The 13,201-nt window shown below is 39.5% G+C and overlaps 1 protein-coding gene across 2 annotated transcripts; it reads right to left on the reverse strand.

Annotated features, from left to right (window-relative positions):
* Positions 1–4,932: 4,932 nt before the first annotated feature.
* Positions 4,933–12,475, reverse strand: LOC124147267. Of its 2 annotated transcripts, none has more exons than XM_046517936.2 (2): positions 12,404–12,475; positions 4,933–8,219 (listed from the first exon to the last, which is right to left on the reverse strand). In XM_046517936.2, the coding sequence occupies exons 1-2, from the start codon at positions 12,453–12,455 to the stop codon at positions 7,795–7,797; spliced, it is 477 nt and encodes a 158-aa protein (XP_046373892.1). In that variant the 5' UTR covers positions 12,456–12,475; the 3' UTR covers positions 4,933–7,794. The 2 variants fall into 2 exon arrangements, with proteins under 2 accessions (XP_046373892.1, XP_046373891.1); XM_046517935.2 differs by having other exon boundaries at positions 4,933–8,222; positions 12,404–12,466.
* Between the last annotated feature and the right edge of the window lie 726 nt (positions 12,476–13,201).

Below are 13,201 nucleotides of genomic sequence, written 5' to 3' on the forward strand. Positions count from 1 at the left end.
ATACCTGTACACCTGCATACCTGAATTTGTTTACCTCTGCACACCTGTACCCCTGTACACCTGCACACCTGTACACCTGCATACCTGTATTTGTTTACCTCTGTACACTTTCACACCTGCATACCTGTACACTTTCACACCTGCATACCTGTAAATGTTTACCTCTGTACACTTTCACACCCGCACACCTGTATATTCTTACCTCTGTACACATCCACACCTGCATACCTGTACACTTCCACACCTGCATACCTGTATATCTTTACCTCTGTACACTTCCACACCTGCATACCTGTATACTTTCACACCTGCATACCTGAATATCTTTACCTCTGTACACTTCCACACCTGCATACCTGTACACTTTCACACCTGCATACCTGTATATCTTTACCTCTGTACACTTTCAAACCTGCATACCTGTATACTTTCACACCTGCATACCTGTATACTTTCACACCTGCATACCTGAATATATTTACCTCTGTACACTTTCACACCTGCATACCTGTATACTTTCACACCTGCATACCTGTACACTTTCACACCTGCATACCTGTATATCCTTACCTCTGTACACACCCACACCTGCATACCTGTACACTTTCACACCTGCACACCTGTATATCTTTACCTCTGTACACTTCCACACCTACATACCTGTACACTTTCACACCTGCATACCTGTATATCCTTACCTCTGTACACATCCACACCTGCATACCTGTACACTTTCCCACCTGCACACCTTTATATCTTTACCTCTGTACACTTTCACACCTGCATACCTGTACACTTTCACACCTGCATACCTGAATATCTTTACCTCTGTACACTTCCACACCTACATACCTGTACACTTTCACACCTGCATACCTGTATATCTTTACCTCTGTACACTTTCAAACCTGCATACCTGTATACTTTCACACCTGCATACCTGTATACTTTCACACCTGCATACCTGAATATATTTACCTCTGTACACTTTCACACCTGCATACCTGTATACTTTCACACCTGCATACCTGTACACTTTCACACCTGCATACCTGTATATCCTTACCTCTGTACACATCCACACCTGCATACCTGTACACTTTCACACCTGCACACCTGTATATCTTTACCTCTGTACACTTCCACACCTACATACCTGTACACTTTCACACCTGCATACCTGTATATCCTTACCTCTGTACACATCCACACCTGCATACCTGTACACTTTCACATCTGCACACCTGTATATCTTTACCTCTGTACACTTTCACACCTGCATACCTGTACACTTTCACACCTGCATACCTGTATATCTTTAACTCTGTACACACTCACACCTGCATACCTGTACTTTTTCACACCTGCATATATGTATACCCGCACACCTGTACACCTGCATACCTGTATACCTTCAATCTATGCACTTGCACACCTGCATAAGTGTACAACTGCACCTCAGTATACCCGCACACCCGGACACCGGCACCCAATATAAACTGCAGGGCAGAAGAAAGTATACACTTGAAAATTGGATTTGACATTTTCACCAAAGAAAATGGTAAAAGTTAAAACAAAATTACTATCCGCAGTATGTTCCAAGCTCAATCAGTTCGTGCAGCACATACAACTGTTTTATAAGCTCCTGTCTCTCCATCGATTCGACACTACCGTGGGGCACTAGTTCAAGCCTGGAGGAAACACTTGTCGCTTTGTTTCCATCGATTATCAGATAAGTGTCATTACAGGAGCCATTAGTCGTAGAATGTACCGTGTTATCCACAAATGAGTTCCGGAATATACTTTGTTTCATCGATATCTGCCTATTCAAACTTGCCTACAAGTCTGTCTTGTAAGCCGAGATGTGCTCCATATCACAATGGAACCTCATTAGAGAATGAAGAACCCTCCAGGAACCATTGTATAGACATCTCTTGTAGCCGCCTGGAAATAAGCAACATTTCCTGAAAGGTTCAGCCAAGTTCCGTGTACACTATAGCTAGTATCATTTGCTTTCTCTTTCCTTTTGTTGTATTTGACATATCAATCTATGAGACTCAGCGCATCGAAACTTTCCATATTTCTCTTTTCAGTATGTATGTGTTATAAGTAAGGATGTAAGTCTGTGGTTTAATTAGGAATGTAAGTAAGTATGTGTATAGGTACGTATGTAAATAAGTGTAAGTATGCGTACTAAGTATGTTATTAAGTGTGTAAGTATGCGTTTTAAGCATGTAAGTAAATGTGTGTATGCGTTTTAGGTTTGTAAGTAAATGTGTAAGTATGCGTTTTAAGCGTGTAAGTAAGTAATTGTTTTTAGTAAGGATGTAAGTATGTGTTTTAGTTACTGTGTAAGTAAGTATGTGTTTTAATTAAGAATGTAAGTAAGTTCATGGTATGTGTATAGGTACGTATGTAAGTAAGTGTGCGTTTTTAGTGAGTGTGTTAGTATGTGTTTTACGTATGTAAGTATGTGTTTTCAGTAAGTCTGTAAGGAAGTGTGTGTTTTAAGTAAGTAAGTATGTGTTTACAGTATGTATGTAGGTAAGTGTGTATTTTAAGTAAGTATCTGTTTTAAGTATGTAAATAAGTGTATGTCTTTGTTAAGTAAGGAAGTATGTGTTTTAAACAGGAATATGTTCTTATTATGTATGTATGTATGTATGTATGTATGTATGTATGTATGTATGTATGTATGTGTGTGTGTGTGTGTGTGTGTGTGTGTATGTATGTATGTATGTATGTATGTATGTATGTATGTATGTATGTATGTATGTATGTATGTATGTATGTAAGTAAGTGTGTGTTTTAAGTTAGTTTGTAAGATGGTTGGTTGGTTTGTTGTTTTCAGCAATATTCCAGCTATATGACGGCGGTCTGTTAATAATCGAGTCTGGACCAGATAATCCTGTGACTGATATCATGAGCATCGATCCATGCAATTGGGATCGATGACATGTTTCAACCAAGTCAGCGAGTCTGACCACACGATCCCGTTAGTCGGTAAGTATGTGTATTAAGTAGGTATTTTAAATATGTAAGGAAGTATGTGTTTTGATTATGTATGTAAGCATGTGTTTTAAGTAATTATGTATGTAAGCATGTGTTTTAAGTAATTATGTATGTAAGCATGTGTGTTAAGTAATTATGTATGTAAGTATGTGTTTTAAGTAATTATGTATGTAAGCATGTGTTTTAAGTAATTATGTATGTAAGCATGTGTTTTAAGTAATTATGTATGTAAGCATGTGTTTTAAGTAATTATGTATGTAAGCATGTGTTTTAAGTAATTATGTATGTAAGCATGTGTTTTAAGTAATTATGTATGTAAGCATGTGTTTTAAGTAATTATGTATGTAAGCATGTGTTTTAAGTAATTATGTATGTAAGCATGTGTTTTAAGTAATTATGTATGTAAGCATGTGTTTTAAGTAATTATGTATGTAAGCATGTGTTTTAAGTAATTATGTATGTAAGCATGTGTTTTAAGTAATTATGTATGTAAGCATGTGTTTTAAGTAATTATGTATGTAAGTATGTGTTTTAAGTAATTATGTATGTAAGCATGTGTTTTAAGTAATTATGTATGTAAGCATGTGTTTTAAGTAATTATGTATGTAAGTATGTGTTTTAAGTAATTATGTTTGTAAGCATGTGTTTTAAGTAATTATGTATGTAAGCATGTGTTTTAAGTAATTATGTATGTAAGTATGTTTGAAGAAAGTGTGTGTTTTAAGTATGTATGTAAGTAAGTGTGTGTTTTATGTAAGTATGTTAGTAAGTGTGTGTGTTTTAAGTAAATAGTAAGTATATGTTTGAAGTATGTAAGCAAGTATGTGTTTTAAGTAAGTATGTAAGTAAGTGTGTGTGTTTTGAGTAAGTGTGTAAGTAAGAATATCGTTTAAGTAGTTAAGTAAATATGTTTTTCAAGTAAGTAAGTGAATGTGTGTTTTAGAATGTAAGTTTTATGTTTTAAGTAGATAAGTAAGTATGTGTTTGAAGTAAGTATTAGAGTAATTATGTCTTTTTCAAAGAGCGCCATGCAACTCAGAAGTTGTTTGATCAAGGTTGCAACATTCATGGCTTCAGTAAAGTTTTCAAAAAGTTTATGGTAGATATGTGGAAGACATTCCAAATTTGACGCCTCAGTGAAAAGAATGAAGTCCCATGCAGTTCTCTATTTTGACATGTACAATATGTTTCCGTGTTTTTTTTCAGGTGAACAGTTGACTTGCCTTTACGTGTGTTTGTCGGGCACGATACGCTCATGATATAGTCGGATTTGTACAGTAGACTATTTTTAGCAGAGATTTCTTATGAATATGGAAAGGGTTTTGTCGACTTTTATTAAGTGTGTAAATATGTGTTTTAAGTAAGTATGTAAATAAGTAAGAGGTTCAAATAATGAGAGTTCGTTACGTATCTATCACTCAATCCACAATGGTTTCAACCGGACGATTTCCCAGTGAATATCGCTGTCCGGATTGACAAGGTTTCATTGTGAACGTCATTGTCCGGAATGACAAGGTTTCACTGTGAGTGTCACTGTCGGTATTGACAAGGTATCATTGTGAACGTCACTGTCCGGATTGACACGGTTTCACTGTGAATGTCACTGTCCGGATTGACAAGGTTTCCCTGTGAATGTCACTGTCCGGATTGACAAGGTTTCCCTGTGAATGTCACTGTCCGGATCGACAAGGTTTCACTGTACATATTTGAACTCAATTGAAGATTTGAAGACGTCTCGCCGATATTTCTGGAAAAACTGATATTGCTAGAATATTGCTAAAAGTGGCGTGTTTCGTTTGTAAATGAAACGAAGTTCCTGAGAAAAGCATTTACTGTAGGTAGTGTCGGATTAACGGGGTTTCGCTATGAGCTCACTGAAAACCACTTAAAAGATGTAAAATGATGACAAGATTTTGTGGAGAGCAGGGTCTTTATTGAGAGTCACGGTCTGTTTTGGTCGAGTGTGTTACAATACATACATGGCGGCCAAAGTAATGCTGAGTAGGTAAACAAATATATTTATGCATTTACAAAATACAATACTAAGGAATTGTGAGATTTCCCCTCCAAAATAATACAATAGCGGGGAATACAGAACATCCTCATCCCTCCATATACAGAGAATCTCACCCTTGTGTCTTTTGATATCAAATGTATATAGTCTATAAAGGTTTTAATTCCGAGGCTTGCCGAGTGTTGATATATTTGTTATCAAAAGGCTGCGGGTGAAGTTCTATTTATCACCAAAATAACTCTTCCAGCTTTATCAGTCTGTAAAACGTATTATTGATGTCAGTGTAAGAAACACAGCTAACCAGCTTCAGCAGCATAGGGTAGTGATGTCATTTGTGTGTGACGTCATGGTAACCGATGACGTCACAATAGCCTCAAAACATTGTCATGCAATTTCATTCTGGCGATATCTCCTGTGGAAGCCAGGTTGGGATGATAAATCTTTTTATGATCCAGAACTGGCTACCACAGGAGACGTCGCTTGAGTGATGCAATTTCATTGCAGCGATATCTACAATGGAGATATCGCTTGATCTCACTCAAGCGATATCTACATTGTAGACATCGCTGCAATGAAATTGCATCACAATGCTTTGTTACCATGACGTCACAATCAAATGACATCACTAATGGCTCTGCTGCTGAAGCTGTTAGCAGTACTTTTTACACATAAGACACTGCTCATTACTGTCTACAAAGTGAAAAAGTTGGAAGAATGATGTTGGATGATAAATAGAATCTCACCCAAAGGTCTTTTGATATCAAATATGTTAACACTCGTTCATAAAATTGGATTATCTCTATAAACTGTCAGTCCTGAGAACCGGTAGCTCCTTATCACAAGCCGAAACAGTGCTACGTGTGAAGTGAATAGAGTGTTCAGATGTCGTCGAGCAGGCTTCCGGGTTGTATAGCAGTGAATGAGATTACCCATGAACACGGGAAGTCAATAACAAAGCAGCCCCACTGAAAACAGATCTTTTATACCTGTACGATGGCATCTACACCAACCTGGAGCACCATCAAAGGAGTATCTGTGTTGTGTGAGAGATTTCGTTAATTAAAATCGAAATGTCCGAATCGAGGTGGTTAAAAATATGTACCGAATCGTTTTAGAAAACTGCCATCTGATTGGCTCCAGAACCCACGCATCCTTCCTTTATATCGAGCGGTCAAAGTTCGCTCAGAGCTACCATAACGCGACCTTGTATGCTGTCGACAGATCATCAGCAGAATGGTATCGTGTCGGAGTAAAATATGTATTTTAATTAGATTGAAAAAAATATCCAATAGATGTCATGACCGCCAGTCTTCCTCACCCCACGTCTGTCATTTAAATGAACGTTATGCAAGTACATGAATTCAACACATTAGAACTGATATACAGAAAGCGAACACATTCATATATACAATCAACATCGTACAATATGTTTTCCAGGTATAACAACGATGCACATGCGTCAGTTGCATATACTTTGACATACATCCGTCACCATGGCATTACCTGTCAGGTTACTGCTACACAATAACATAAATCAATAAAGTTCATTGAAAGTAATTTTATGATGGAACACTTGTGCTTAAAGGACCCTCAAGTGTCTTAATTTATGGCTTAAAAGGGGCTGCTGAGACTTGTGAATGGGACGTGCATGGATTGGGGTAATTGTTTTATTTAATACTTTTTATATGCTCTGAGTTCTGCCACGGCGCATCCCTTCTTTAAACACTCATCAAGTTGGTATCTCCCGCTGTTTTCCACTCCATCACACACCTTACAACACAGGACAGGGTTGACTGCACGGATCCCCACCTTCTTCAAACCTGACTGTTAGAACAGAACCAAGTCCATAACCCAACAATAGGTTTGTCTTAAAGGAACGTCATATCCTCTGTGTGACAAAATCGGAGGGTGAGAAGTGGCGTGTGACTAATACGAGGGGACTACCAAGTCATATTCAGTTCAATGCTTGAGTGAGTGAGTGAGTATGGTTTTACGCCGCTTTTAGCAATATTCCAGCAATATCACGGCGGGGGACATCAGAATTCAATGCTTGAACTGGACGCAATAAATATACATTAATAAGACTAAGCTATACATCTAAACAGCATCAGTTAACAATGGCATGTGCACCGGATCGACGCAGCATTTATTGTATTTCTCTTGACCAAGCCTCGAACGACCCACCGACCTGGAGCAAGGTTGGAACCATCTCCCAGTGTCTTTGGAAGGGATTGTGTGCACACATACGGATTAAAAAGGCGTGTGACAAGACGTTTGACTATAATCTGGATCACCAGACATGCAGCATATGTTAATGCATATGTTATTGCACTGTCTGACCAGGGTTTTTTCAAACAAAATTGAAATGTCATTCGTACATAGCATGAAAATCTGGAAATTCTCTATTGTCATCAACATATTCCGCTATGTCTTGACCATAGACAATCTTACACTTTAACAAAGAACAAAGATGAACACATTACATAGACAAAAAATCAAGCAAAGGCATGTAATAAAGATAAAGTATTAAAAGTAGCCATCTACATTTATATAACACAATGGTTTCAGGCAAAATGCATGAAAAAAGAAGATCAACTGATCTTAATAACAAAGAGCATTCATTAGCGTGAGAGCTAGCTTAAACAGTTGCCCGTAGAGCCACACCAGCAGGGGGATTCGTATTCCCCAGTCGCTACATCACCAAAGCATCTGACTAAACGGATGAGAGGGTGTGGTGTCCTGGGCGGGTAGGATCCACCTGGACGACGCTAATACCAGTAGGACATCATGAACACCTGGGAGTCTGCCGCCGGCGACAGAGAGGGTTTACAGGTCTTGGCCAGTTTGCATCCCTTGCCATTGTCTTCATACGCATAGGCCAGGCAGCCTTTGTTGTCGGAGCATTTGCCAACGCACTCGTTGAGGGTCTTAACGGTGGTAGACTCCAGCAGTTCAGATTTGTTTCGGAAGGTGTGGTTGTCCTTGACCTTGGTGAACTCAAAGCTTTTGTCTTCTGGACCGACTCTGGACCCGACTGTCATGTCGGTGACGACAATCTCGTCACTACTTTCCGGTGTCTTGGGTCTGCAGACGGTGTTGAAAATGGTCTTCTTGAGGACCTGCTTTCTGGTGATCTCTAGGGAGCGGTACTTCGTGTATGGGTGGATTTTGGTGTCCCCGTCGCACTTGATAACTGCTGTGGGAAAGATTATCATAAAATACTATGTCATATACCTGACATGTATGAAATCAGCTTGTAGGTATTCTTTATTTTCAAAATTAGTACCTGTTTCATATAAACTCTGGGCGGTGGAGTAGCCTAGTGGTTAAAGCGTTCACTCGTCACGCCAAAGATCTGAGTTCGATTCCCCTCGTGGATACAATGGGTGAAGCCAATTTCTGGTGACCCCGCGGGGATATTGCTGGAATATTGCTAAAATCTGCTTAAAAGGATACTCTATAACTCATGTCATGCCATTCAAAATTATGTGCCTTAATACCTGCTACGTCAAATTATACACACATCTTTCATTATGATGGCGGTGAGGTTGCCTAGTGATTATATCGTTTTCAAAATGGCCGACACGAATGTTGTAATCATCATATAATCCGTATGAAACAAAAAAGTTATGTAGTGAAACGATTGCTGATGCGACGAAAGGTATTAACTGTTGCGTTGTGGGACCTGTCTTCTACATCTTGTAATTATTCTGGCTACCGCAGACAACAAGACGCCGTTCTTTTGCCGCCACATTTTTATCTCTCCAACCTTCACCTCTGCTCAAGGGCAGATAATCCCAAACGTCATTTCATTTCAAACCGCCAGAAAATAAAGATAACATGCTTATCCTTATGTGAAATTTACTACAAAATATACTCCGTTTTGCTACGCTACATTACCTCCAGGTAAAATATGAGTACCACTCGAATATGACATAAAATGATGGCTTGGCAAAATGGTATAATATGAACATGAAACATTAACAAAGATTCCTTCAGTGAATACAAATATATAACAATAACTGTTAATACTGTAAAGGGCCAATTTAGAAAAGAGATTGGCTGCAGCCATGCCAGTCTCCGTTAACAGCCGGCTGGAACCTGATATGGCCAGTATCAAATTCCAGTAGCATGAATGTGAGGGAGGGAAACTATGACGAGATTTGGGATAGGAGATAGTTCAGTGAAGAGTGAGTGAGTGAGTTGGGTTTAACGCTGCTTTTAACAGTATTCCAGTTATATCACGGCGTGTCAGCTTAATGTGGGAAGAAAGCCCGAAGTGATGCAGGTCTCAGACCTTTACCACTTCGGTGAAACCCACGAGCACGGGTATGGTGCTGACAAACCTAGAAACATAATCGGGGCGAACCGGGATTCGGACCCACAATCATAGGTTTCTGGCGTCCCCAAGGGACGCATCTCTGCACAGCGAATCGCGGCGCCTTAGACGACAGGGGCACCCGTGCCCCCAGTTCAGTGAAGAAACCTTGATCGACATAAGTTTCTACCACTTAATATACATGGATACAAATGTGAAATTTACTACAAAATGTACTCCGTTTTGCTACGCTACATAACTTACGAACACACTATATTGAATATATGACACAATGTCCTGTAGGTGTTAGTGACTCGCCAGAGTTTAACATTATCCCCACCAATCAAACCAGAATAACTCATCCTCTTACATGCCTTTTATATATGTATTATTCTAATAATGTATATCATATATTCTATTTATGCTGTTTTGATATTTTCCACATTCCGGATGACTGTATCGGATGTTTCGCCCATCATTGTACGTGTCAATAATTCTGGACATATTTGGGATGTCATGACCATCCAGCTGATTATGTTTCTTTACCGTTTCGTGGCTGTTCAAAATGTTTCGATCTACTGTAACACGTGATGGCCAATTGGGCTTTACAAAAATAATTAAAAATCATTTCCCGAAAATTGGCATGAAAAGTATCTACCACATCGATGAAAAAGTTCCAAAGTGACGTGATATGCATCACACGGTTCGGTTAGTCATGCTGTTTGATTACAGACAGACAGACAGGCAGGCAGACAGACAGACAGGTTTATTTAAATGCAAGAAGTACAATATACATAATCCCTATTTTTTTCAGGTATTATACATATTCCCTTATTTAACATCAAGTTTCTTAGACATATTCCCTGAAATTACTTTTGAGGCTCTCATATGGTCAAACTTGATAAAAGAAATCGAGAAGACAAATTTATTTGACATGATAACAAATACCTTTCACTTAACTTAACAATAAATCTTAACTGTAATCCAAACATAGGATAGATATGAGATTAAAATGCTGTAAATCGTGAAATTAATGCGTCTCCAAAAGAATGCGCCCGCTGGCCCGCTGAAAAACTTCAGTGTGGTGATGTTCAAAAACTAATTAGATAACGCCAACAAGAACAGGAAACTAAAATTTACTTTGTGACCATTGAGGAGACCTTTGACTTTCCCAAGAGGGTACAGGTTGCTAGTGACCATGGTGGTAGAGACAAGATGGTCAAGGAAGTCAACCAAAAATATGCAAACGTCACACACAATTCCCTATCTCTCTACAAGTCTTAGTGTATTGGGTGCCAGCGACAGCGGAAGAGGCCAACAACAAAAGGGACTGTAGTTAAACCCAGTGTTACCAAAGACTGCAGCTGCCGAATCCAGGTAGATCTAATAGATATGCAGTCAATGAGACAAGGGAATTTAAAATTGATTATGGTGTACCTGGATCACCTTACTAAGTTCTGTGTGCTGAGACCGCTTACCTCCAAACGTGCTTCTGAAGTCGCATGTCAGTTACTGGACATTGTCCTATTACTTGGGGCTCCTAGCATTCTCCAGAGTGACAACGGTTCTGAGTTTACTGCTAAAGTTATCAATGAACTGAATCAGCTGTGGCCTGATTTTGTGATTGTGACATTATTCAAAAAAGAAAGATATGTAGTTCTTTAAAAAAGCTCTTAGCTTCTGATTGGTTAAGGAGCGGCAATTATTTTCGATGTAGCCCCCTTACATAGCCCGCTCATATACCCCGCTGAGAAATCAATCGTAACACACCTTAAGTAACTTGTTTATCTCGCGTAAGTATTTTTGAATGAAATGAACCGATGTTTATCCTAATGCATTGGATAAAGGGAAGTAATTCATTTTGCGTCTTCTGATGTACCCCTTGAGATCGGTTGTCAACTTATAACATCTTGGTAAAGCCTTCAACATTTTTGTGGTAGACGTGTGGAGGATATTTCTACCTTTGACGCATCAGTGACAAGAACAATGTCCTGTGCAACTCCTTATCTTGACTTGTATTGCATGTGTTTGTAACACCGGAAAGGGCAGGACAGTCTAACCTTTCCGCGAACATCTGGTATCACCACTGTCTGATAGTGATATATTGATATAGTCGGAATCGTACAAAGAACACTGCATTTGTGAGTGAGTGAGTGAGTATGGTTTTACGCCGCTTTTAGAATATTCCAGCAATATCACGGCGGGGGACACCAGAAATGGGCTTCACACTTTGTACCCATGTCGGGAATCAAACCCGGGTCTTCGGCGTCGACGGCGTGACGAGCGAACGCTTTAACCACTGGATTACCCGACCGCCCCAACACAGCATTTGGCAACAATGTGTTATAATTAGGTAAAAGACTTTGTCGCCTCTATTTCTGTGGGCCATACTGCAGTAAACGCATTTATATGCAATATATATCGATGGCGACCCGTAAAGAATAGGTCTTCAGCATCCCATGCGTGCCGGGAAAGGCGACAATGCTTGTCGCAAGACGCGAATAACAAGATCGGGTGGTCAGACTCGCTGACTTGGTTGATGCATGTCATCGTATCCCAGTATTGTGAATCGATACTCAAAGTGTCAACCACAGGATTTTCTTGTCCAGACTGGATTATTTTCAGACGGCCGTCATATAGCTGGAATATTGTTGAGTGCGGCGTTAAACAAAAATAAAAAACAGAACAAAACAAAAATACAACATTGATGGCAATTAACAATGTTGAACCAAGCACGTATATTTCACAACTGTACTTATCACAGTCGATACCTGGTAACGGTTACCAAGAACAAAAATTGCAACAACTAGGATGTCAACCCTATTGGAATATCTTCCAACAATTTCAGTGTGTTACTATTATTTACAGCAAAGTCCCTGAAATGTCAGTGCAAACGATTTGTATCAGCAGAGAACTCTAGCCTTCATATATGGACATCTTAACATTTACCTGCATTCTGTGTCAAAAGTGCAACATATATACTTAAAATGTGAAAACGTACACCACAATATAAATGCATTTATCGCATTTAAATGACCGGACATGAACGAAGGTTTTACCTGAGATACACAGAATGCCGAGGCAGACAGAAAAGACAACGTGAGGCTCCATCCTGAACAAAATGGCGCTTGGGTTGGAATGTCTTTGAGTGAAATTTGATACAAGGCCACGTAGGATATAACAGAGAGGCTTTCTATGGGTAGGTATAGGGACATGCCTACATTTTTATTATTGATTTGAAAGCGCTGGTAAAAGTTTCAAACAATTCTTGGCTTTGTGTTTGTTGTGGAGGAGATTTAGAGATTATAGTCGGTCAACGTGTGCCTTGATTAGTGTTCATATGATAAGGGGGCACGGGTGACCCAGTTGACTAAGGCGCCGCAATTCGCTGTGCAGAGTTGCGTCTCTTGGTCACATCAGAAACCTATGCTTGTGGGTTCGAATCCCGGTTCGCCCCGGTTATGTTTCTAGGTTTGTCAGCACCATACCCGTGCTCGTGGGTTTCACCAAAGTGCACCTGCATCACTTCAGTCTTTCCTCCCCCATTAAGCTAACACGCCGTGATATAACTGGAATACCGTTAAAAACGGCGTTAAACCCAACTCACTCACTCACTCATATGATAAGATGTAGAGAGAACCTGTACATACTTCTAACCATTGCTAACCGTTAAGGTATGCTGGGTCATGCATTGATCTCTGCGGTGGTCACTGCTTCAAGTGAGGTAATTATTTAGCCGGACTTCTGGTCGAAAGGGATGAGACCATGACCTATTGTTTATATTTCATGCTTCATGGCTTCTTTTAACGAACAATTGTGTCGCTAATGAACGACATGACACCCCTATGTGGCAAATG

The sequence above is a fragment of the Haliotis rufescens genome, unplaced genomic scaffold (assembly GCF_023055435.1).
Source record: "Haliotis rufescens isolate VD_foot unplaced genomic scaffold, xgHalRufe1.0.p SCAF_30, whole genome shotgun sequence".
Lineage (NCBI taxonomy): Eukaryota > Metazoa > Mollusca > Gastropoda > Lepetellida > Haliotidae > Haliotis > Haliotis rufescens.

Excerpts from the sequence above, each read along its gene's own strand:
- LOC124147267 (XM_046517935.2), bottom strand. The coding sequence starts at position 12,455 with ATGGAGCCTCACGTTGTCTTTTCTGTCTGCCTCGGCATTCTGTGTATC. Across the intron at positions 8,223-12,403 it reads CGGCATTCTGTGTATCTCAG|CAGTTATCAAGTGCGACGGG; the intron begins GTAAAACCTTCG and ends TCTTTCCCACAG.